Source organism: Mustela nivalis, assembly GCF_964662115.1.
Source record: "Mustela nivalis genome assembly, chromosome: 9".
Taxonomy (NCBI): Eukaryota; Metazoa; Chordata; class Mammalia; order Carnivora; family Mustelidae; genus Mustela; species Mustela nivalis.
The window spans coordinates 6,984,673-7,011,531 of NC_139028.1; the positions used below are offsets into that span (position 1 = coordinate 6,984,673).

Below are 26,859 nucleotides of genomic sequence, written 5' to 3' on the forward strand. Positions count from 1 at the left end.
ATTTATATACATATGTGTTATATATATAAAGCGAGCCTCTAATTCTACCAGAATATATGTAAGATTAAAATCCCAACATTTCCTAGAGAATAACAATGAATCTCTTCTCCCCATGATTGCTTTCTTTCTTTTTTTTTTTAAAGGTTTTTATTTATTTATTTGTTGAGAGAGAGCACAAGCACACAAGGAGACACAGGCAGAAAGAGAAGCAGGCTTCCTGCCAAGCAAGGAGCCCAAGGTGGGACTCGATCCCAGGACCCTGGGATCATGACCTAAGCCAGAGGCAGTGGCTTAACTGACTGAGCCACTGAGGCGTCCCCTCCCTATGATTACTTTGAAAGTAAATCGGCTTCATCAAAGTGAAGTTCAGACAATTACGGAATGACAAAAAGTTATTTGCCTCTTAAGCTACGGAGTAAATCTGACAAACGTGCATTTAAACCCAGTCAAGGGCTTTGGATAAATGAACTCTGACTACATCATATGATGTGTCAAGTTACACGAAATTCAGAATTAATTTTACTTGCATAGTTTGGAGACTACGCTTGTGTCTTTACACAAAATCTATCTAGTGTGACATAATGGAAGCAGGGTCCCAAGCAGGAGACACTGAAAAAAAAAAAGAATTCAAAGCTAGCTTCAAAATCCTGTAGAGTAGCAATTATCAGGGGCAATGCTAGGTCAAACCAAAATCATCCAGGAAATTCGCAAACAGCAAATTGAAAATCGAAACCAACACTTGCTGGTCTTACTTTGTCCAGAAGAGGCATGCCTTTGCTCTGAACAGCATGAAAGTGTAACTGGTTAAATTCTGTGGCAATTCTCTCCAAAATCTGTCTAGTCCAGAGAGGGCTAGTAGAGACAATTAGAGAAATGTAATTCCCAAAGTTAAAAACCTGCCACCCCCACCGCCCCACATGCCTTACAGCGCTCAGGCACCTGCACCTGAATGCCATCAATTTTCATGACAAACTGTCTGTGCAGCAGGTCCCAGTGCAAGGGGTGAGGAGCGGGGAGGTCGTAGAAGCCACCGACGCAGCCTGGCCCGGGCCACAGGGCCCAGGCAAGGGGATGGAGCTATTTTAGGTCAGTGTGGGTACAACTGCATGATTCCTCCACGTTCCTCGGGCTCTCCCATTCGTGCCCTTCTTCTCCCTTCTTCTCCCATTCTCTAACCCCCTCCTCTCTCTTGCCCTTTCCTACCGTTCATACCCGAAGCCCCCTCTTCTTCTCTGCCTGCCTCATTCTCCCTCCCAAGTACCTCCCCAGTACCAACTACTGCTGTCTCCTCAATCAGCTAAAACTGACCGCCTAGCAGCAACCTGGGAAATCACTCAGAGCAGCGGACTCCAAGTTTAAATTTACCCAACGGCAGAAAGAGCAAGCTCGGTGCTCCGGGAGCTGGTGAGAAATCACTCACAGTGCATCTGCCATCAAGTGGACTGGATACACTTCCCTCTTGCCCCCCACATTAGAAAGCGTCAACCCCATTCAAAAGGAAGTCGAACAGTGAAAGAAAAAAAAACACACAACAAAGGGCCCAAAGCCCCTGCTGGGCTCTATGAGGCATCCCACATCTGAGGATGGGCAGTCAGGTAGTAAGGAAACACACTGTAAGAAAACCCAAAATCGCTGGAGACCTGCCATGGTGTGCCCCGTCCCAGAGCATCAGAACTGGTGTGGAGGGAAGGCAAGCGCTTGGCACGACCAATGCAGAAGCCTAATCCCAACCTCTACTGACTGATCCCATGTGCATTTCCTATTTATCCTTTTCTCGGCATTTCTGGGCCTGGCAGAGCATGATGGATTTACTGTGCACTGACGCTGCTCTGGCTTTCCTGACTCTAGAGCTCAGAGCTGCTCTTCTGGAGAAAAAAGTCCTCCAAGGTAATTCTGAGCAAGAAAGTGCACAATGTCTGTTTATCAAGGACAGTGTTGCAAAGGCACAGGATTGTAGACACAGAGCTCACTGAGGTGTTTCTATCCGATGAGCACAGCAGCAACAGCAAAGACGGGAAGAACACTGGAGGGCCAGCTCCCCAGGGGCCGAATGTGGACATGGCTGGAGGGGCTGCAGGCGCTGCCAAGGGCCGCAGTGAAGCAGAGCCACTGGAGACACACGGGCTGCAGAAAGGCCGCGTGCAGACTGTCTGCTAAGTGTGGACGAACGGGGCAGAAGCACGAGTGCAACGGGCTAGAGACACAAGCACAGTGGAGGCTGACCACTTAGTTGAATGCCTTGATGTGAAAGGGGACAGAGACCTAGGACCAGAGAATCGCTTCCTTTGGGATGTGTCCGTTCTTAATCTCCATCATGAGACATGGGGTGCATATGGTCTCTCAAGTTCCTTCCAAATCTAAAACCTTAATTCCTAAAATTTAGAAACCTAACTCCGCCTGCAAGGGGAGGGACTGTTAGCGTCACACAACAGAGCACTCAGGGCACCAGGCGACCTTGACGCAGGCAGCCCAGCTGGTATGTGTAGGACCAGCCCCGGCTACTCCCACTGCACCACTGTGCGTCTCACAGTGCTGACAGGACCTAACTACTCATTTTCTGAGTCACTCATCTACCCTGGATGATTGAAAATTCACACCAGGAAGGGAACAAGACAATCACAGTATAACAAAGAGAGCCATCATCTTTTTCCTATTTCATAAGTTTTTCCTTTCCTGTTTGTAAATTTCAACTGGATATGTCCTATACTGTTTCATAATAATATAATGCTGGTGCAAAATACATCAATGGTAATACTCTGGGCATGTCTAGGAAAAAAAATGAGATGGAGAAAAACCAAGATGAATGGTAGGTATGCCTTAAAGATCAATAGGACTTTGCTAGTCCTCGGGGAAGGTGATTCCAAATATACTTTTGCACTGCAAGCATAATGACGTGTTGGAACTGTGGTCTATAACCAAAGCGTTTATAGGAACGTGTTATAGATTTTACCATTTCATGCTCTCCACTCTCCTGGAGCTACATTCTAGCCACAAACCTGGATTTTCTTCTTGTTCAGAAATGAATTCTAACTAAGCCGTCCCCGCCTAATTAGATTGGATGTGAAGTATTAATTTATGTGCTACTTAGTTAAAAAAAAATGCTTACCTGCTTGCTTCTAGTGCAGAGGTTTCTTTCGAACTTTGTGAATTTAAGATTTTTTCAATCTTTTCCACTGATCAAATAACTTGTATAAGCCTCAACACACACATCTATAAAAATAAAAATTAAGCAAACAAAAAACGTCACCATCTTTTCTCTTAATCATCTTTATTTCCCATGCTAAATGCAGGAAAATATAAGACCAAAAGTTAACTTCAAATATATAGGGCATGCTATATTTTGAATATTTCTATGAAACACAGAATTCTCAAGAATGCAAGTCTTAGTTCTAGAATAAGCATACTTCCATATTCTATTGCAAGTTTATAGAGGAAAAAAAAAAACCCTAGACTTTGCTTTCTCATATTCTATACTCTTATTTCTTTTTTTCCCCATCCTGAATCTTTCTATGGGCATTTATTTCCTATTTTTTTAAAAAAGATTTGTTTATTTGAGAGAGAGAGTGACTGCATGTGCGCGTGCAGGGGAGGGGCAGAGGGAGAGAGAGAATCTCGAGCAGACATCCTGCTGAGCACAGAGCTCAATGCGGGGCTCAATCTCATGATCCTGAGATCATGACCTGAGCCAAAATCAAGAGTCGGACGTTTAACCAACTGAGCCACCAGGCGCCCCTCCATTTGTTTTCTTATGGCCCTTTATTCATGTTTTAACTTTGGCTTCCGATTGTACTGGCCCTCTCAGTTTACATGTGCATATACCTATATGCCCAAGCACCAAATCATTAAAGACCTTTTACACTACAAATATTATCAAAGAGGTTGAGGGACATTATGAAAACTCTCATCCTTAAAGAACAAAAAAATACAAAGTCATCCATTCAATAAATAATAATAATAATGAACACCCCTGGGAGCTCGATATTCATTCCGACGGGGGGTGGGGGGGGCACGAGAAAATAAAGCAAGAAATACACCCTGCTCTCACAAAGCTTACTGTTTTGTCTGGAAGCGCACGACAAGCATTCTTTGGACAAAAGCTGTGAGGAGATCCAGAGGCGAATTAAACAGAAGGTCCCTCAAACAGGCTTCTCCCCACTGAGATTTTAACAAATATGCTAATAATACACATAGAAAACATTGTACAGAGCAGCAGGCGAGAGTCAGAAGCCCAGACTCCCAATGCCCGCTGTGCCCCTACATCGTTATGCTCATGAATGATATCGGGGACACTTGGAACTGGAGATAGCACTAAGGGGCACACTCCCGGGGTGAGTCCTCAGATGTACAGAGCCGTTGCCTGTCTCACACACCTGAAACTAAGCCAACACCGTATGCTAACTACTGGGAATTGAAAAAATTAAAGTGAACACCAGAACATAAAGATCACAGGATCAGAAAATAACAGCAAACCTACGGCAGAATCCTGAGTTTGCTTTGGAAAGCCCACTTCTCCCCTAGTCTCTAATGTAGGCCTATTTTCTTTACAGGGCCGCTGACAATTTATACAGTCGTTAACTGTCAAGCGCTGCACCGACAACAGTTATCACTGTTTCTTGTTCTGGAAAAAGTGGGTGATCTTGAGATCGTGTGGGTACCTCTGAAATTCTGTCTTCTTATTTCAGGTAGATAACGTGACATAATGCATAAAATGCACATGCGTGAGAGCTTTGAAAAAAAGCTAAATTTAAAAAAAAAAAAGAAAAAAAGCTGAATAGTGCTGACAAGTTCACGGAGACAAGAGGAGAGGGCTTCAACTGGCATGCAGCATAAGAAATCTACTGGAGGGTACCTTTTTCTTCCTTATGTCCTCTTGTTTACACATTCGTTCATCTACTGCCCGAATTCCTTCACTGACTGATGACCTGAGACTCTTTAAAAGAATAATAAAGAAAATGTATTACAGACATTGTTTTGTCACATTATCAATTTCCTACATCTCATTCAATTCCACAGAAATTAATACCTGTGCACCAGTACTATGCAGATATTGACCAAAAAAAAAAAAAACATGATATACCAGACACAGTTACTGTTGAGGGGACTCATGACCTGGGGGCATAATGACACGAAGGCAGGGTCGCATGGCTAGAAGAAGAATGACATATACAGTGAAAGTTATGGGGATGAGGGGGCTTAGAATGGAGAACAGATAATATGAAGCAAAGTACAGGAGAGTCTGGAAATGCGACGGGGCTCGAATCGGACTCTGAAAGCCATGTGTACACAGCTGCCGAGGTGGGGAGGGGGTGGGGAGCAGATGTAAGTGCACACACACTCAGGGGCAGGGTCAGACAGGCACACAGCCATGTGCACTGCAGGCTTCCTTCTGGAGAGAAGCAGAAATAGGAATGGAGGGCCAACTTCACTGAGATGAAGTCTTTAGATTCTGCATATTTTGGAGAACGAAAGAATGTCAAAGCACTGATGCATGATGATGAAATGTGGGTATGGAAATACCAGGAATCAAGAATGAAGAACAGAAGACCAGAAAAAGGCAGAGCACAGAGGTAGAGAAACATGTCCAGAAGCTAATGAATAAAGAGATAATTAGGAATTAGGGCCAAAACAAAGGTTAACAGAAACAACTAGAATGAAGTAGGCAGATCACAAAAATTCCACAGGAAGGTGAATTAATTCACTCCATCAACATTATGAAACACCTCCTGGACGTCAGTATTGTGGCAGCCTACAGGGATGCAATGAAGACAGATATAGTCGTATCCCTCAGTGATCTGAGAATCTCACAGAACAGCTTCAGAGTTGGGATCAGAAAGGCAGGTCAGGCCTGTGGCTGAGCAGGACCAAAGTGGCCATAAAAACGGGCCATGGAAAAGGGAGGGGATATGGTGATGGCAGGGGTTGAGGTGGGACGGGAGCCTGTGTGAGTAGAGCAAATCTGCCTCCAGGGAGGGGGTTCGAGAGAAGAGTGGGAGGCCAAAGGAAGGCTAGGCTTGGGAAACAACACCACTATGAGGCCCCGGGAGGAAGAGGCACACCAAGGAGGCAGTGGGAGAGCCCCACAGCGGCTGGTGTGGAATCCAACAGCGGACCATGAAAATCCCTTCCATTCCAAGGAAAAGTATCTTTAACAAGATTTTGTAAAATTCAAATGAGACATAAACCATGGAAAGTATTGGCTACCTCAAGGCACAACTCAAGATTTTTACCTGTTTCACGAACTCTTTCCTGCCTGCCCCTCCCCTAGGCTTCTCAGCACTGATATTTCCATTTCTTCGCATTTTTTTTTGGTTCTAACCATGTACTGTGTCTTCCCTTAAATTATGTTCTCTTTATATTCTCTCTAGGATGCAGGCACTGTCTTAGGGGAGGGACGCAAGAGGCCACTCAAGCTAGAGGAGACACACAAGGAAGGATGGTGTTGTTTTTGACAAGTTTACGACAGGGCATCAGAATGGACAGAGGCCGTAAGTCAGGGCACCAGACACAGACGGGGAGGGGGGCCGGAGGGGAGACAGGGCAGCACAGTTTTCTGTTAGAAGTGATGCCACAACTGCCCCTCCACTGTTCACCCAGGTGGAGTTCCTATTCCCAATGGCTTAGAGGTGGGGAGTCCCATTCCCACAACAGAGATTTTTCTGAGAGAACATGCAAATGTAACATTTATTAAGTATTACATTTTATTTATATTATCCTTCAGTTCCATTAGGGATTACACAGTTTTTGTAGATCAGCCCAGGAACCTAACCACACGTAGCTTACATGCGGTGGGGGGGGGGGGATCTTTACAAGATTACAAACTGTTAAAATACAAGTCATTCGTAAGTTAGAAACCACTTACATATGACCAAAGTGGCATTAATAAGTTGAATTTGGAAATATGCTTCCTCTCCCCTGACCTTTTTAAGGTTGTCTACTCTGAGAATAGGTCTTCTTCAATTCGAACATGTTTTTTTAGGTTTTTAGCATATGCAAAAACAAAATCATTTACAACACTTCTGAAGGTGAATATTATAACCATGAACCGTTAAAATACAACCACCAGTACCACCAAACTAACAGATGAAAAGAATTCTTAGAGAAAAGCCGAAGAGGACAACAGGCGTCAGAGCAGACTGTTTTCATTAATTGGGGACTTACCAGAACTTCCCATAACTGTAGCAAAGGCACAGAAAGTTGATTGAGGGCTTTGTCCATTCCAACCTAAAGGGGCACTTCCCCTCTACCACTGTTGCCAGACTAACCTTACCTATCCTGCAGGGTCAGGTCGGCCTGGCCCTTTATATGTTGCTCTCCTCTGAGTGGTTAGTTTTTCATAGAAACTGTGCTTTGCTTTTGTCAGGATTTACCCTGGATTATCAAAACCCTTTCCTTGTGCCAGTGAAGCCTAAGAAACAGTCCTAATGAGAGAACCAGGAACTCAAACAGATCATATTTATCCTGAATGTTCTGTCCAAAATGAAAAATTCCTTTCTGAGGAGCCTCAAGATCTCTCAGAAGGGAAGTTTCACCAACTCTGTCATGTAGGGGCATCAATTCCGATTCTGTGTCAATTGACCTACTTTCCCAGCTAGTAATTCTCTACCTCAGAAAGCCCACTCTCAACCGTTTCCTCTTTCAAAGGCAGTTGCTCTTAGAGTCTGCACATGGCACTTGGGGCCTGCTGGTCGTTGGCTACTGCCCTCTGTACCTTGGGTCTAACAGCTGCAAGGCTTCAAAATGAGCACGTCTCTTGTTCTAGGACTTAATATAGTTTGGGGCACATGGTAAGCAATAATAACTTCTTTAATTGATCCAAGTGTTGGATCTTTCTTAATTATTCTACTACCACAATTTACTTGTTCTAAGATTGGTCCCCCCCCCCATTTTAATATCTCTTAAGGTGGCACTCACCTTGCACTTGATGACATATCCTACTTTAACTGACAGCATTTCTCTTTCTTAGTCGAACATAAACTATAGTGCATCTTACACTTGATGAAAGCTAGGATGCAATGAAATACTCTATTATGGTTACGATTCTGATATTTGAAATCCTCCGGTAGCTCCCTGTGCCCCCACAGTGTAGTACCTCACCTCCTCGCCATAGTATACAAACCTTCTCACCCCCAGTGTTAACCCCGGGGCTCAGCCTCCATCCCCAGGTGATGCTGCCAGATCAGCTGTCGGTTGTCATGGACTTGCTGTAGTTTCCCGAATGCACTGTGCTGCCTCCTGGCACTTTGAAACTTGACACACTCATCCTCATGCTTCGCTTTGCCCTTGTCTATCACCTCCCTTGAAAATCTGTTCCTAAGTGGCTTTTCCCAGCTCCCACCTACCCTTGGCAGTCTATTATCTCCCTGTGGTAAAGCCTGTCACACTGCATCATGGACATGCCCGTTGTCCCCCTGAGAAGAGAAAAGGGACAATGAGGGACCCAGCATTGGCAGCTCTAGTGCAGAGCCCCATGCCTGGCTTGCAGGAAATGCCAGATCATGAAGACAAACGGAGATCATCCTCTGGCTAAAACCAGCTCTTCTTTGCCTATCGCAGGATCTGGTCAATAAAGAGCAGCCAGTTATTATTGCTGTTTTTCTAGGGATTTTTACCCCATATATTTCCCAGGTCTCTACTCTTTTTGTGGCACTTTAATTCAGGCGTCAACCACTTCCTAGTCAGATCAGGTGAAATCATTTTCCTTCCCATACCCTCGATGTATTTCACATCTAGTAATTCTTTATTTAAAGATCTTATGTACCCATTTGACAGACAGATCACAAGTAGGTAGAGAGGGAGGCAGAGAGAGAGGGGGGAAGCAGGCTCCCCGCTGAGCAGAGAGCCCGATGTGGGGCTCCATCCCAGGACCCTGAAATCATGACCTGAGCCGAAGGCAGAGGCCTAAACCACTGAGCCACCCAGGAGCCCCCATATCTGGTAATTTTTAACCAACGTGGATTTGCTGCATCAAATAGTTCCTTCTTCTTCAAATATAAATATATAAATAAAGTGATCAAGTCACTCGCATGTCTTAGGAGAATGTCATACCTTTAGTAGCAAACTTGAAATCTTGGCCATTGGTTTTGATTTTTGTTTTGGTTAGATTTGGTTCGGTTTTTGTCATTTTAAAAATCCCTCCAGCCCTTGGCTCTGTCTGACCTGATTGCTTTCAGCTGTTTCTGCCACAAAATTGTCCCGGCAGCGAAAACTCTCATTGTTTACAGTGGCGCCCCCTTCTGAACACTTTGTTAATAAAAAGCTTTTTTTGTTTGTTTGTTTGTTTTTCGGCTATGGTAAATGTGGAACAACAATGAGGTACTTCAAAGAGGTGAACCACAGATAAATTTCTCTAAGGGTGGGGTGAGGGTTACTCAAAAAGGAACTTGACAAGGCTTTTAAAGATATCGACAATCATTATAACATAACGTGACTGATTGTTACCGCGCTCTTAACTGGGCAAACACTTGTTGGCTTCCAAGAAAAACTAACATAGTTGAAATGGTTCTAGTGGCCTTCTAGCACAGGGTATGATGGGGTAGGTATTCTAGCCACTGGCTGTGCAAGGCATGAGGCCTGTTAGTGATTCTATTTTTTCCTCTGCAGAATGGGTCTTTCTACATTCCAGGTCCTTTCTACCCCAATAAATAATGCGGCGATTCTCTCAGTGAGTTGTACTTTGGGTTTAAACAGCCAACTGTCTCTTAAAAAGGTCTTTTGTTTAAATTCCTTTAAAGAAAAGTCCTTTCAAAAAAATTTTTTTATTTTTTATTTTTAAATCCCATATGTTTACTCTGATCATGGAACTTTGTCATTTTGACCATCTCTGCTGATTAAAATATTCTTTTTTTTTTTTAAGATTTTCTGTATTTATTTGACAGAGAGAGAAATCACAAGTAGGCGGAGAGTCAGGCAGAGAGAGATAGAAAAGCAGGCTCCTGCTGAGCAAAGAGCCCGATGCGGGGCTCAATCCCAGGACACTGAGATCATGGCCCGAGCCGAAGGCAGAGGCTTAATCCACTGAGCCACCCAGGCGCCCCTGATTAAAATATTCTTCATCATTAGCACCTACTGCTCTCCTCTCTTGGTGGTCTCTCCGGAAGGGGTCTTCTCTAGCTCTTCTAGCAGGAGATGGGCAGTTCCCAAATACCCCTGTTGCCAGACTAACCTTACCTATCCTGCAGGGTCAGGTAGGCCTGGCCCTTTATCTGTTGTTCTCCTCTGAGGGGTTAGTTTTTCATAGATACCGTGCTTTGCTTTTGTCAGGATTTACCCTGGATTATCAAAACCCTTTTCTTCTGCCAGTGAAGCCTAAGAAACTGTCCTAATGAGAAACCAGGAATTCAAACAGATCATATTTATCCTGAATGTTCTGTCCAAAATGAAAAATTCATTTCTGAGGTGCCTCAAGATCTCTGAGAAGGGAAGTTTCACCAACTCTGTCATGTAGGGGCATCAATTCCGATTCTGTGTCAATTTTACTACTTTCCCAGCTAGTAATTCTCTACCTCAGAAAGCCCACTGTCAACCGTTTTCTCTTTCAAAGGCAGTTGCTCTTAGAGTCTTCACATGGCACTTGGAGCCTGCTGGTCGTTGGCTACTGCCCTCTGTACCTTGGGTCTAACAGCTGCAAGGCTTCAAGATGAGCACGTCTCTTGTTCTAGGACTTAATATAGTTTGGGGCACATGGTAAGCAATAATCACTTCTTTAGTTGATCCAAGTGTTGGATCTTTCTTAATTATTCTACTACCACAATTTACTTGTTCTAAGATTGGTCCCCCCCCCCATTTTAATATCTCTTAAGGTGGCACTCACCTTGCACTTGATGACATATCCTACTTTAACTGACAGCATTTCTCTTTCTTAGTCGAACATAAACTATAGTGCATCTTACACTTGATGAAAGCTAGGATGCAATGAAATACTCTATTATGGTTACGATTCTGATATTTGAAATCCTCCGGTAGCTCCCTGTGCCCCCACAGTGTAGTACCTCACCTCCTCGCCATAGTATACAAACCTTCTCACCCCCAGTGTTAACCCCGGGGCTCAGCCTCCATCCCCAGGTGATGCTGCCAGATCAGCTGTCGGTTGTCATGAACTTGCTGTAGTTTCCCGAATGCACTGTGCTGCCTCCTGGCACTCTGACACTTGACACACTCATCCTCATTCTTCGCTTTGCCCTTGTCTATCACCTCCCCTGAAAATCTGTTCCTAAGTGGCTTTTCCCAGCTCCCACCTACCCTTGGCAGTCTATTATCTCCCTGTGGTAAAGCCTGTCACACTGCATCATGGACATGCCCGTTGTCCCCCTGAGAAGAGAAAAGGGACAATGAGGGACCCAGCATTGGCAGCTCTAGTGCAGAGCCCCATGCCTGGCTTGCAGGAAATGCCAGATCATGAAGACAAACGGAGATCATCCTCTGGCTAAAACCAGCTCTTCTTTGCCTATCGCAGGATCTGGTCAATAAAGAGCAGCCAGTTATTATTGCTGTTTTTCTAGGGATTTTTACCCCATATATTTCCCAGGTCTCTACTCTTTTTGTGGCACTTTAATTCAGGCTTCAACCACTTCCTAGTCAGATCAGGTGAAATCATTTTCCTTCCCATACCCTCGATGTATTTCACATCTAGTAATTCTTTATTTAAAGATCTTATTTACCCATTTGACAGACAGATCACAAGTAGGTAGAGAGGGAGGCAGAGAGAGAGGGGGGAAGCAGGCTCCCCGCTGAGCAGAGAGCCCGATGTGGGGCTCCATCCCAGGACCCTGAAATCATGACCTGAGCCGAAGGCAGAGGCCTAAACCACTGAGCCACCCAGGAGCCCCCATATCTGGTAATTTTTAACCAACGTGGATTTGCTGCATCAAATAGTTCCTTCTTCTTCAAATATAAATATATAAATAAAGTGATCAAGTCACTCGCATGTCTTAGGAGAATGTCATACCTTTAGTAGCAAACTTGAAATCTTGGCCATTGGTTTTGATTTTTGTTTTGGTTAGATTTGGTTCGGTTTTTGTCATTTTAAAAATCCCTCCAGCCCTTGGCTCTGTCTGACCTGATTGCTTTCAGCTGTTTCTGCCACAAAATTGTCCCGGCAGCGAAAACTCTCATTGTTTACAGTGGCGCCCCCTTCTGAACACTTTGTTAATAAAAAGCTTTTTTTGTTTGTTTGTTTGTTTTTCGGCTATGGTAAATGTGGAACAACAATGAGGTACTTCAAAGAGGTGAACCACAGATAAATTTCTCTAAGGGTGGGGTGAGGGTTACTCAAAAAGGAACTTGACAAGGCTTTTAAAGATATCGACAATCATTATAACATAACGTGACTGATTGTTACCACGCTCTTAACTGGGCAAACACTTGTTGGCTTCCAAGAAAAACTAACATAGTTGAAATGGTTCTAGTGGCCTTCTAGCACAGGGTATGATGGGGTAGGTATTCTAGTCACTGGCTGTGCAAGGCATGAGGCCTGTTAGTGATTCTATTTTTTCCTCTGCAGAATGGGTCTTTCTACATTCCAGGTCCTTTCTACCCCAATAAATAATGCGGCGATTCTCTCAGTGAGTTGTACTTTGGGTTTAAACAGCCAACTGTCTCTTAAAAAGGTCTTTTGTTTAAATTCCTTTAAAGAAAAGTCCTTTCAAAAAAATTTTTTTATTTTTTATTTTTAAATCCCATATGTTTACTCTGATCATGGAACTTTGTCATTTTGACCATCTCTGCTGATTAAAATATTCTTTTTTTTTTTTTTTAAGATTTTCTGTATTTATTTGACAGAGAGAGAAATCACAAGTAGGCGGAGAGTCAGGCAGAGAGAGATAGAAAAGCAGGCTCCTGCTGAGCAAAGAGCCCGATGCGGGGCTCAATCCCAGGACACTGAGATCATGGCCCGAGCCGAAGGCAGAGGCTTAATCCACTGAGCCACCCAGGCGCCCCTGATTAAAATATTCTTCATCATTAGCACCTACTGCTCTCCTCTCTTGGTGGTCTCTCCGGAAGGGGTCTTCTCTAGCTCTTCTAGCAGGAGATGGGCAGTTCCCAAATACCCCTGTTGCCAGACTAACCTTACCTATCCTGCAGGGTCAGGTAGGCCTGGCCCTTTATCTGTTGTTCTCCTCTGAGGGGTTAGTTTTTCATAGATACCGTGCTTTGCTTTTGTCAGGATTTACCCTGGATTATCAAAACCCTTTTCTTCTGCCAGTGAAGCCTAAGAAACTGTCCTAATGAGAAACCAGGAATTCAAACAGATCATATTTATCCTGAATGTTCTGTCCAAAATGAAAAATTCATTTCTGAGGTGCCTCAAGATCTCTGAGAAGGGAAGTTTCACCAACTCTGTCATGTAGGGGCATCAATTCCGATTCTGTGTCAATTTTACTACTTTCCCAGCTAGTAATTCTCTACCTCAGAAAGCCCACTGTCAACCGTTTTCTCTTTCAAAGGCAGTTGCTCTTAGAGTCTTCACATGGCACTTGGAGCCTGCTGGTCGTTGGCTACTGCCCTCTGTACCTTGGGTCTAACAGCTGCAAGGCTTCAAGATGAGCACGTCTCTTGTTCTAGGACTTAATATAGTTTGGGGCACATGGTAAGCAATAATCACTTCTTTAGTTGATCCAAGTGTTGGATCTTTCTTAATTATTCTACTACCACAATTTACTTGTTCTAAGATTGGTCCCCCCCCCCCCATTTTAATATCTCTTAAGGTGGCACTCACCTTGCACTTGATGACATATCCTACTTTAACTGACAGCATTTCTCTTTCTTAGTCGAACATAAACTATAGTGCATCTTACACTTGATGAAAGCTAGGATGCAATGAAATACTCTATTATGGTTACGATTCTGATATTTGAAATCCTCCGGTAGCTCCCTGTGCCCCCGCAGTGTAGTACCTCACCTCCTCGCCATAGTATACAAACCTTCTCACCCCCAGTGTTAACCCCGGGGCTCAGCCTCCATCCCCAGGTGATGCTGCCAGATCAGCTGTCGGTTGTCATGAACTTGCTGTAGTTTCCCGAATGCACTGTGCTGCCTCCTGGCACTCTGACACTTGACACACTCATCCTCATTCTTCGCTTTGCCCTTGTCTATCACCTCCCCTGAAAATCTGTTCCTAAGTGGCTTTTCCCAGCTCCCACCTACCCTTGGCAGTCTATTATCTCCCTGTGGTAAAGCCTGTCACACTGCAGCATGGACATGCCCGTTGTCCCCCTGAGAAGAGAAAAGGGACAATGAGGGACCCAGCATTGGCAGCTCTAGTGCAGAGCCCCATGCCTGGCTTGCAGGAAATGCCAGATCATGAAGACAAACGGAGATCATCCTCTGGCTAAAACCAGCTCTTCTTTGCCTATCGCAGGATCTGGTCAATAAAGAGCAGCCAGTTATTATTGCTGTTTTTCTAGGGATTTTTACCCCATATATTTCCCAGGTCTCTACTCTTTTTGTGGCACTTTAATTCAGGCGTCAACCACTTCCTAGTCAGATCAGGTGAAATCATTTTCCTTCCCATACCCTCGATGTATTTCACATCTAGTAATTCTTTATTTAAAGATCTTATGTACCCATTTGACAGACAGATCACAAGTAGGTAGAGAGGGAGGCAGAGAGAGAGGGGGGAAGCAGGCTCCCCGCTGAGCAGAGAGCCCGATGTGGGGCTCCATCCCAGGACCCTGAAATCATGACCTGAGCCGAAGGCAGAGGCCTAAACCACTGAGCCACCCAGGAGCCCCCATATCTGGTAATTTTTAACCAATGTGGATTTGCTGCATCAAATAGTTCCTTCTTCTTCAAATATAAATATATAAATAAAGTGATCAAGTCACTCGCATGTCTTAGGAGAATGTCATACCTTTAGTAGCAAACTTGAAATCTTGGCCATTGGTTTTGATTTTTGTTTTGGTTAGATTTGGTTCGGTTTTTGTCATTTTAAAAATCCCTCCAGCCCTTGGCTCTGTCTGACCTGATTGCTTTCAGCTGTTTCTGCCACAAAATTGTCCCGGCAGCGAAAACTCTCATTGTTTACAGTGGCGCCCCCTTCTGAACACTTTGTTAATAAAAAGCTTTTTTTGTTTGTTTGTTTGTTTTTCGGCTATGGTAAATGTGGAACAACAATGAGGTACTTCAAAGAGGTGAACCACAGATAAATTTCTCTAAGGGTGGGGTGAGGGTTACTCAAAAAGGAACTTGACAAGGCTTTTAAAGATATCGACAATCATTATAACATAACGTGACTGATTGTTACCGCGCTCTTAACTGGGCAAACACTTGTTGGCTTCCAAGAAAAACTAACATAGTTGAAATGGTTCTAGTGGCCTTCTAGCACAGGGTATGATGGGGTAGGTATTCTAGCCACTGGCTGTGCAAGGCATGAGGCCTGTTAGTGATTCTATTTTTTCCTCTGCAGAATGGGTCTTTCTACAATCCAGGTCCTTTCTACCCCAATAAATAATGCGGCGATTCTCTCAGTGAGTTGTACTTTGGGTTTAAACAGCCAACTGTCTCTTAAAAAGGTCTTTTGTTTAAATTCCTTTAAAGAAAAGTCCTTTCAAAAAAATTTTTTTTTATTTTTTATTTTTAAATCCCATATGTTTACTCTGATCATGGAACTTTGTCATTTTGACCATCTCTGCTGATTAAAATATTCTTTTTTTTTTTTTTAAAGATTTTCTGTATTTATTTGACAGAGAGAGAAATCACAAGTAGGCGGAGAGTCAGGCAGAGAGAGATAGAAAAGCAGGCTCCTGCTGAGCAAAGAGCCCGATGCGGGGCTCAATCCCAGGACACTGAGATCATGGCCCGAGCCGAAGGCAGAGGCTTAATCCACTGAGCCACCCAGGCGCCCCTGATTAAAATATTCTTCATCATTAGCACCTACTGCTCTCCTCTCTTGGTGGTCTCTCCGGAAGGGGTCTTCTCTAGCTCTTCTAGCAGGAGATGGGCAGTTCCCAAATACCCCTGTTGCCAGACTAACCTTACCTATCCTGCAGGGTCAGGTAGGCCTGGCCCTTTATCTGTTGTTCTCCTCTGAGGGGTTAGTTTTTCATAGATACCGTGCTTTGCTTTTGTCAGGATTTACCCTGGATTATCAAAACCCTTTTCTTCTGCCAGTGAAGCCTAAGAAACTGTCCTAATGAGAAACCAGGAATTCAAACAGATCATATTTATCCTGAATGTTCTGTCCAAAATGAAAAATTCATTTCTGAGGTGCCTCAAGATCTCTGAGAAGGGAAGTTTCACCAACTCTGTCATGTAGGGGCATCAATTCCGATTCTGTGTCAATTTTACTACTTTCCCAGCTAGTAATTCTCTACCTCAGAAAGCCCACTGTCAACCGTTTTCTCTTTCAAAGGCAGTTGCTCTTAGAGTCTTCACATGGCACTTGGAGCCTGCTGGTCGTTGGCTACTGCCCTCTGTACCTTGGGTCTAACAGCTGCAAGGCTTCAAGATGAGCACGTCTCTTGTTCTAGGACTTAATATAGTTTGGGGCACATGGTAAGCAATAATCACTTCTTTAGTTGATCCAAGTGTTGGATCTTTCTTAATTATTCTACTACCACAATTTACTTGTTCTAAGATTGGTCCCCCCCCCATTTTAATATCTCTTAAGGTGGCACTCACCTTGCACTTGATGACATATCCTACTTTAACTGACAGCATTTCTCTTTCTTAGTCGAACATAAACTATAGTGCATCTTACACTTGATGAAAGCTAGGATGCAATGAAATACTCTATTATGGTTACGATTCTGATATTTGAAATCCTCCGGTAGCTCCCTGTGCCCCCACAGTGTAGTACCTCACCTCCTCGCCATAGTATACAAACCTTCTCACCCCCAGTGTTAACCCCGGGGCTCAGCCTCCATCCCCAGGTGATGCTGCCAGATCAGCTGTCGGTTGTCATGAACTTGCTGTAGTTTCCCGAATGCACTGTGCTGCCTCCTGGCACTCTGACACTTGACACACTCATCCTCATTCTTCGCTTTGCCCTTGTCTATCACCTCCCCTGAAAATCTGTTCCTAAGTGGCTTTTCCCAGCTCCCACCTACCCTTGGCAGTCTATTATCTCCCTGTGGTAAAGCCTGTCACACTGCAGCATGGACATGCCCGTTGTCCCCCTGAGAAGAGAAAAGGGACAATGAGGGACCCAGCATTGGCAGCTCTAGTGCAGAGCCCCATGCCTGGCTTGCAGGAAATGCCAGATCATGAAGACAAACGGAGATCATCCTCTGGCTAAAACCAGCTCTTCTTTGCCTATCGCAGGATCTGGTCAATAAAGAGCAGCCAGTTATTATTGCTGTTTTTCTAGGGATTTTTACCCCATATATTTCCCAGGTCTCTACTCTTTTTGTGGCACTTTAATTCAGGCGTCAACCACTTCCTAGTCAGATCAGGTGAAATCATTTTCCTTCCCATACCCTCGATGTATTTCACATCTAGTAATTCTTTATTTAAAGATCTTATGTACCCATTTGACAGACAGATCACAAGTAGGTAGAGAGGGAGGCAGAGAGAGAGGGGGGAAGCAGGCTCCCCGCTGAGCAGAGAGCCCGATGTGGGGCTCCATCCCAGGACCCTGAAATCATGACCTGAGCCGAAGGCAGAGGCCTAAACCACTGAGCCACCCAGGAGCCCCCATATCTGGTAATTTTTAACCAATGTGGATTTGCTGCATCAAATAGTTCCTTCTTCTTCAAATATAAATATATAAATAAAGTGATCAAGTCACTCGCATGTCTTAGGAGAATGTCATACCTTTAGTAGCAAACTTGAAATCTTGGCCATTGGTTTTGATTTTTGTTTTGGTTAGATTTGGTTCGGTTTTTGTCATTTTAAAAATCCCTCCAGCCCTTGGCTCTGTCTGACCTGATTGCTTTCAGCTGTTTCTGCCACAAAATTGTCCCGGCAGCGAAAACTCTCATTGTTTACAGTGGCGCCCCCTTCTGAACACTTTGTTAATAAAAAGCTTTTTTTGTTTGTTTGTTTGTTTTTCGGCTATGGTAAATGTGGAACAACAATGAGGTACTTCAAAGAGGTGAACCACAGATAAATTTCTCTAAGGGTGGGGTGAGGGTTACTCAAAAAGGAACTTGACAAGGCTTTTAAAGATATCGACAATCATTATAACATAACGTGACTGATTGTTACCGCGCTCTTAACTGGGCAAACACTTGTTGGCTTCCAAGAAAAACTAACATAGTTGAAATGGTTCTAGTGGCCTTCTAGCACAGGGTATGATGGGGTAGGTATTCTAGCCACTGGCTGTGCAAGGCATGAGGCCTGTTAGTGATTCTATTTTTTCCTCTGCAGAATGGGTCTTTCTACAATCCAGGTCCTTTCTACCCCAATAAATAATGCGGCGATTCTCTCAGTGAGTTGTACTTTGGGTTTAAACAGCCAACTGTCTCTTAAAAAGGTCTTTTGTTTAAATTCCTTTAAAGAAAAGTCCTTTCAAAAAAATTTTTTTTTATTTTTTATTTTTAAATCCCATATGTTTACTCTGATCATGGAACTTTGTCATTTTGACCATCTCTGCTGATTAAAATATTCTTTTTTTTTTTTTTAAAGATTTTCTGTATTTATTTGACAGAGAGAGAAATCACAAGTAGGCGGAGAGTCAGGCAGAGAGAGATAGAAAAGCAGGCTCCTGCTGAGCAAAGAGCCCGATGCGGGGCTCAATCCCAGGACACTGAGATCATGGCCCGAGCCGAAGGCAGAGGCTTAATCCACTGAGCCACCCAGGCGCCCCTGATTAAAATATTCTTCATCATTAGCACCTACTGCTCTCCTCTCTTGGTGGTCTCTCCGGAAGGGGTCTTCTCTAGCTCTTCTAGCAGGAGATGGGCAGTTCCCAAATACCCCTGTTGCCAGACTAACCTTACCTATCCTGCAGGGTCAGGTAGGCCTGGCCCTTTATCTGTTGTTCTCCTCTGAGGGGTTAGTTTTTCATAGATACCGTGCTTTGCTTTTGTCAGGATTTACCCTGGATTATCAAAACCCTTTTCTTCTGCCAGTGAAGCCTAAGAAACTGTCCTAATGAGAAACCAGGAATTCAAACAGATCATATTTATCCTGAATGTTCTGTCCAAAATGAAAAATTCATTTCTGAGGTGCCTCAAGATCTCTGAGAAGGGAAGTTTCACCAACTCTGTCATGTAGGGGCATCAATTCCGATTCTGTGTCAATTTTACTACTTTCCCAGCTAGTAATTCTCTACCTCAGAAAGCCCACTGTCAACCGTTTTCTCTTTCAAAGGCAGTTGCTCTTAGAGTCTTCACATGGCACTTGGAGCCTGCTGGTCGTTGGCTACTGCCCTCTGTACCTTGGGTCTAACAGCTGCAAGGCTTCAAGATGAGCACGTCTCTTGTTCTAGGACTTAATATAGTTTGGGGCACATGGTAAGCAATAATCACTTCTTTAGTTGATCCAAGTGTTGGATCTTTCTTAATTATTCTACTACCACAATTTACTTGTTCTAAGATTGGTCCCCCCCCCATTTTAATATCTCTTAAGGTGGCACTCACCTTGCACTTGATGACATATCCTACTTTAACTGACAGCATTTCTCTTTCTTAGTCGAACATAAACTATAGTGCATCTTACACTTGATGAAAGCTAGGATGCAATGAAATACTCTATTATGGTTACGATTCTGATATTTGAAATCCTCCGGTAGCTCCCTGTGCCCCCACAGTGTAGTACCTCACCTCCTCGCCATAGTATACAAACCTTCTCACCCCCAGTGTTAACCCCGGGGCTCAGCCTCCATCCCCAGGTGATGCTGCCAGATCAGCTGTCGGTTGTCATGAACTTGCTGTAGTTTCCCGAATGCACTGTGCTGCCTCCTGGCACTCTGACACTTGACACACTCATCCTCATTCTTCGCTTTGCCCTTGTCTATCACCTCCCCTGAAAATCTGTTCCTAAGTGGCTTTTCCCAGCTCCCACCTACCCTTGGCAGTCTATTATCTCCCTGTGGTAAAGCCTGTCACACTGCATCATGGACATGCCCGTTGTCCCCCTGAGAAGAGAAAAGGGACAATGAGGGACCCAGCATTGGCAGCTCTAGTGCAGAGCCCCATGCCTGGCTTGCAGGAAATGCCAGATCATGAAGACAAACGGAGATCATCCTCTGGCTAAAACCAGCTCTTCTTTGCCTATCGCAGGATCTGGTCAATAAAGAGCAGCCAGTTATTATTGCTGTTTTTCTAGGGATTTTTACCCCATATATTTCCCAGGTCTCTACTCTTTTTGTGGCACTTTAATTCAGGCTTCAACCACTTCCTAGTCAGATCAGGTGAAATCATTTTCCTTCCCATACCCTCGATGTATTTCACATCTAGTAATTCTTTATTTAAAGATCTTATGTACCCATTTGACAGACAGATCACAAGTAGGTAGAGAGGGAGGCAGAGAGAGAGGGGGGAAGCAGGCTCCCCGCTGAGCAGAGAGCCCGATGTGGGGCTCCATCCCAGGACCCTGAAATCATGACCTGAGCCGAAGGCAGAGGCCTAAACCACTGAGCCACCCAGGAGCCCCCATATCTGGTAATTTTTAACCAACGTGGATTTGCTGCATCAAATAGTTCCTTCTTCTTCAAATATAAATATATAAATAAAGTGATCAAGTCACTCGCATGTCTTAGGAGAATGTCATACCTTTAGTAGCAAACTTGAAATCTTGGCCATTGGTTTTGATTTTTGTTTTGGTTAGATTTGGTTCGGTTTTTGTCATTTTAAAAATCCCTCCAGCCCTTGGCTCTGTCTGACCTGATTGCTTTCAGCTGTTTCTGCCACAAAATTGTCCCGGCAGCGAAAACTCTCATTGTTTACAGTGGCGCCCCCTTCTGAACACTTTGTTAATAAAAAGCTTTTTTTTGTTTGTTTGTTTGTTTTTCGGCTATGGTAAATGTGGAACAACAATGAGGTACTTCAAAGAGGTGAACCACAGATAAATTTCTCTAAGGGTGGGGTGAGGGTTACTCAAAAAGGAACTTGACAAGGCTTTTAAAGATATCGACAATCATTATAACATAACGTGACTGATTGTTACCGCGCTCTTAACTGGGCAAACACTTGTTGGCTTCCAAGAAAAACTAACATAGTTGAAATGGTTCTAGTGGCCTTCTAGCACAGGGTATGATGGGGTAGGTATTCTAGCCACTGGCTGTGCAAGGCATGAGGCCTGTTAGTGATTCTATTTTTTCCTCTGCAGAATGGGTCTAACTACATTCCAGGTCCTTTCTACCCCAATAAATAATGCGGCGATTCTCTCAGTGAGTTGTACTTTGGGTTTAAACAGCCAACTGTCTCTTAAAAAGGTCTTTTGTTTAAATTCCTTTAAAGAAAAGTCCTTTCAAAAAAATTCTTTTATTTTTTATTTTTAAATCCCATATGTTTACTCTGATCATGGAACTTTGTCATTTTGACCATCTCTGCTGATTAAAATATTCTTTTTTTTTTTTTTTAAAGATTTTCTGTATTTATTTGACAGAGAGAGAAATCACAAGTAGGCGGAGAGTCAGGCAGAGAGAGATAGAAAAGCAGGCTCCTGCTGAGCAAAGAGCCCGATGCGGGGCTCAATCCCAGGACACTGAGATCATGGCCCGAGCCGAAGGCAGAGGCTAAATCCACTGAGCCACCCAGGCGCCCCTGATTAAAATATTCTTCATCATTAGCACCTACTGCTCTCCTCTCTTGGTGGTCTCTCCGGAAGGGGTCTTCTCTAGCTCTTCTAGCAGGAGATGGGCAGTTCCCAAATACCCCTGTTGCCAGACTAACCTTACCTATCCTGCAGGGTCAGGTAGGCCTGGCCCTTTATCTGTTGTTCTCCTCTGAGGGGTTAGTTTTTCATAGATACCGTGCTTTGCTTTTGTCAGGATTTACCCTGGATTATCAAAACCCTTTTCTTCTGCCAGTGAAGCCTAAGAAACTGTCCTAATGAGAAACCAGGAATTCAAACAGATCATATTTATCCTGAATGTTCTGTCCAAAATGAAAAATTCATTTCTGAGGTGCCTCAAGATCTCTGAGAAGGGAAGTTTCACCAACTCTGTCATGTAGGGGCATCAATTCCGATTCTGTGTCAATTTTACTACTTTCCCAGCTAGTAATTCTCTACCTCAGAAAGCCCACTGTCAACCGTTTTCTCTTTCAAAGGCAGTTGCTCTTAGAGTCTTCACATGGCACTTGGAGCCTGCTGGTCGTTGGCTACTGCCCTCTGTACCTTGGGTCTAACAGCTGCAAGGCTTCAAGATGAGCACGTCTCTTGTTCTAGGACTTAATATAGTTTGGGGCACATGGTAAGCAATAATCACTTCTTTAGTTGATCCAAGTGTTGGATCTTTCTTAATTATTCTACTACCACAATTTACTTGTTCTAAGATTGGCCCCCCCCCCATTTTAATATCTCTTAAGGTGGCACTCACCTTGCACTTGATGACATATCCTACTTTAACTGACAGCATTTCTCTTTCTTAGTCGAACATAAACTATAGTGCATCTTACACTTGATGAAAGCTAGGATGCAATGAAATACTCTATTATGGTTACGATTCTGATATTTGAAATCCTCCGGTAGCTCCCTGTGCCCCCACAGTGTAGTACCTCACCTCCTCGCCATAGTATACAAACCTTCTCACCCCCAGTGTTAACCCCGGGGCTCAGCCTCCATCCCCAGGTGATGCTGCCAGATCAGCTGTCGGTTGTCATGAACTTGCTGTAGTTTCCCGAATGCACTGTGCTGCCTCCTGGCACTCTGACACTTGACACACTCATCCTCATTCTTCGCTTTGCCCTTGTCTATCACCTCCCCTGAAAATCTGTTCCTAAGTGGCTTTTCCCAGCTCCCACCTACCCTTGGCAGTCTATTATCTCCCTGTGGTAAAGCCTGTCACACTGCATCATGGACATGCCCGTTGTCCCCCTGAGAAGAGAAAAGGGACAATGAGGGACCCAGCATTGGCAGCTCTAGTGCAGAGCCCCATGCCTGGCTTGCAGGAAATGCCAGATCATGAAGACAAACGGAGATCATCCTCTGGCTAAAACCAGCTCTTCTTTGCCTATCGCAGGATCTGGTCAATAAAGAGCAGCCAGTTATTATTGCTGTTTTTCTAGGGATTTTTACCCCATATATTTCCCAGGTCTCTACTCTTTTTGTGGCACTTTAATTTAGGCTTCAACCACTTCCTAGTCAGATCAGGTGAAATCATTTTCCTTCCCATACCCTCGATGTATTTCACATCTAGTAATTCTTTATTTAAAGATCTTATGTACCCATTTGACAGACAGATCACAAGTAGGTAGAGAGGGAGGCAGAGAGAGAGGGGGGAAGCAGGCTCCCCGCTGAGCAGAGAGCCCGATGTGGGGCTCCATCCCAGGACCCTGAAATCATGACCTGAGCCGAAGGCAGAGGCCTAAACCACTGAGCCACCCAGGAGCCCCCATATCTGGTAATTTTTAACCAACGTGGATTTGCTGCATCAAATAGTTCCTTCTTCTTCAAATATAAATATATAAATAAAGTGATCAAGTCACTCGCATGTCTTAGGAGAATGTCATACCTTTAGTAGCAAACTTGAAATCTTGGCCATTGGTTTTGATTTTTGTTTTGGTTAGATTTGGTTCGGTTTTTGTCATTTTAAAAATCCCTCCAGCCCTTGGCTCTGTCTGACCTGATTGCTTTCAGCTGTTTCTGCCACAAAATTGTCCCGGCAGCGAAAACTCTCATTGTTTACAGTGGCGCCCCCTTCTGAACACTTTGTTAATAAAAAGCTTTTTTTTGTTTGTTTGTTTGTTTTTTGGCTATGGTAAATGTGGAACAACAATGAGGTACTTCAAAGAGGTGAACCACAGATAAATTTCTCTAAGGGTGGGGTGAGGGTTACTCAAAAAGGAACTTGACAAGGCTTTTAAAGATATCGACAATCATTATAACATAACGTGACTGATTGTTACCGCGCTCTTAACTGGGCAAACACTTGTTGGCTTCCAAGAAAAACTAACATAGTTGAAATGGTTCTAGTGGCCTTCTAGCACAGGGTATGATGGGGTAGGTATTCTAGCCACTGGCTGTGCAAGGCATGAGGCCTGTTAGTGATTCTATTTTTTCCTCTGCAGAATGGGTCTAACTACATTCCAGGTCCTTTCTACCCCAATAAATAATGCGGCGATTCTCTCAGTGAGTTGTACTTTGGGTTTAAACAGCCAACTGTCTCTTAAAAAGGTCTTTTGTTTAAATTCCTTTAAAGAAAAGTCCTTTCAAAAAAATTCTTTTATTTTTTATTTTTAAATCCCATATGTTTACTCTGATCATGGAACTTTGTCATTTTGACCATCTCTGCTGATTAAAATATTCTTTTTTTTTTTTTTTAAAGATTTTCTGTATTTATTTGACAGAGAGAGAAATCACAAGTAGGCGGAGAGTCAGGCAGAGAGAGATAGAAAAGCAGGCTCCTGCTGAGCAAAGAGCCCGATGCGGGGCTCAATCCCAGGACACTGAGATCATGGCCCGAGCCGAAGGCAGAGGCTAAATCCACTGAGCCACCCAGGCGCCCCTGATTAAAATATTCTTCATCATTAGCACCTACTGCTCTCCTCTCTTGGTGGTCTCTCCGGAAGGGGTCTTCTCTAGCTCTTCTAGCAGGAGATGGGCAGTTCCCAAATACCCCTGTTGCCAGACTAACCTTACCTATCCTGCAGGGTCAGGTAGGCCTGGCCCTTTATCTGTTGTTCTCCTCTGAGGGGTTAGTTTTTCATAGATACCGTGCTTTGCTTTTGTCAGGATTTACCCTGGATTATCAAAACCCTTTTCTTCTGCCAGTGAAGCCTAAGAAACTGTCCTAATGAGAAACCAGGAATTCAAACAGATCATATTTATCCTGAATGTTCTGTCCAAAATGAAAAATTCATTTCTGAGGTGCCTCAAGATCTCTGAGAAGGGAAGTTTCACCAACTCTGTCATGTAGGGGCATCAATTCCGATTCTGTGTCAATTTTACTACTTTCCCAGCTAGTAATTCTCTACCTCAGAAAGCCCACTGTCAACCGTTTTCTCTTTCAAAGGCAGTTGCTCTTAGAGTCTTCACATGCCACTTGGAGCCTGCTGGTCGTTGGCTACTGCCCTCTGTACCTTGGGTCTAACAGCTGCAAGGCTTCAAGATGAGCACGTCTCTTGTTCTAGGACTTAATATAGTTCTAACAGCTGCAAGGCTCAAGATGAGCACGTCTCTTGTTCTAGGACTTAATATAGTTTGGGGCACATGGTAAGCAATAATCACTTCTTTAGTTGATCCAAGTGTTGGATCTTTCTTTATTATTCTACTACCACAATTTACTTGTTCTAAGATTGGTCCCCCCCCCATTTTAATATCTCTTAAGGTGGCACTCACCTTGCACTTGATGACATATCCTACTTTAACTGACAGCATTTCTCTTTCTTAGTCGAACATAAACTATAGTGCATCTTACACTTGATGAAAGCTAGGATGCAATGAAATACTCTATTATGGTTACGATTCTGATATTTGAAATCCTCCGGTAGCTCCCTGTGCCCCCACAGTGTAGTACCTCACCTCCTCGCCATAGTATACAAACCTTCTCACCCCCAGTGTTAACCCCGGGGCTCAGCCTCCATCCCCAGGTGATGCTGCCAGATCAGCTGTCGGTTGTCATGAACTTGCTGTAGTTTCCCGAATGCACTGTGCTGCCTCCTGGCACTCTGACACTTGACACACTCATCCTCATTCTTCGCTTTGCCCTTGTCTATCACCTCCCCTGAAAATCTGTTCCTAAGTGGCTTTTCCCAGCTCCCACCTACCCTTGGCAGTCTATTATCTCCCTGTGGTAAAGCCTGTCACACTGCAGCATGGACATGCCCGTTGTCCCCCTGAGAAGAGAAAAGGGACAATGAGGGACCCAGCATTGGCAGCTCTAGTGCAGAGCCCCATGCCTGGCTTGCAGGAAATGCCAGATCATGAAGACAAACGGAGATCATCCTCTGGCTAAAACCAGCTCTTCTTTGCCTATCGCAGGATCTGGTCAATAAAGAGCAGCCAGTTATTATTGCTGTTTTTCTAGGGATTTTTACCCCATATATTTCCCAGGTCTCTACTCTTTTTGTGGCACTTTAATTCAGGCGTCAACCACTTCCTAGTCAGATCAGGTGAAATCATTTTCCTTCCCATACCCTCGATGTATTTCACATCTAGTAATTCTTTATTTAAAGATCTTATTTACCCATTTGACAGACAGATCACAAGTAGGTAGAGAGGGAGGCAGAGAGAGAGGGGGGAAGCAGGCTCCCCGCTGAGCAGAGAGCCCGATGTGGGGCTCCATCCCAGGACCCTGAAATCATGACCTGAGCCGAAGGCAGAGGCCTAAACCACTGAGCCACCCAGGAGCCCCCATATCTGGTAATTTTTAACCAACGTGGATTTGCTGCATCAAATAGTTCCTTCTTCTTCAAATATAAATATATAAATAAAGTGATCAAGTCACTCGCATGTCTTAGGAGAATGTCATACCTTTAGTAGCAAACTTGAAATCTTGGCCATTGGTTTTGATTTTTGTTTTGGTTAGATTTGGTTCGGTTTTTGTCATTTTAAAAATCCCTCCAGCCCTTGGCTCTGTCTGACCTGATTGCTTTCAGCTGTTTCTGCCACAAAATTGTCCCGGCAGCGAAAACTCTCATTGTTTACAGTGGCGCCCCCTTCTGAACACTTTGTTAATAAAAAGCTTTTTTGTTTGTTTGTTTGTTTTTCGGCTATGGTAAATGTGGAACAACAATGAGGTACTTCAAAGAGGTGAACCACAGATAAATTTCTCTAAGGGTGGGGTGAGGGTTACTCAAAAAGGAACTTGACAGG

The 26,859-nt window shown here is 44.0% G+C and overlaps 1 protein-coding gene across 2 annotated transcripts in view; it reads right to left on the reverse strand.

Moving 5' to 3' along the window:
• Positions 1–26,859, reverse strand: part of LOC309841112 (conserved oligomeric Golgi complex subunit 2-like) — a 680,432-nt gene that overhangs the window by 2,116 nt on the left and 651,457 nt on the right. The window contains exons 4-6 of one of the 2 annotated variants that reach the window (XR_014298930.1): positions 4,850–4,930; positions 3,107–3,210; positions 604–852 (exon numbers count right to left, since the gene is read on the reverse strand). Coding sequence is in view for 1 of the 2 variants with exons in the window: in XM_082684013.1 (XP_082540139.1) it covers positions 4,850–4,930 (81 nt within the window). In the remaining variant the exon portion in view is untranslated. Of the gene's footprint in view, positions 1–603; positions 853–3,106; positions 3,211–4,849; positions 4,931–26,859 lie in introns of those variants that run through there. The other variant, XM_082684013.1, reaches the window with a different exon arrangement.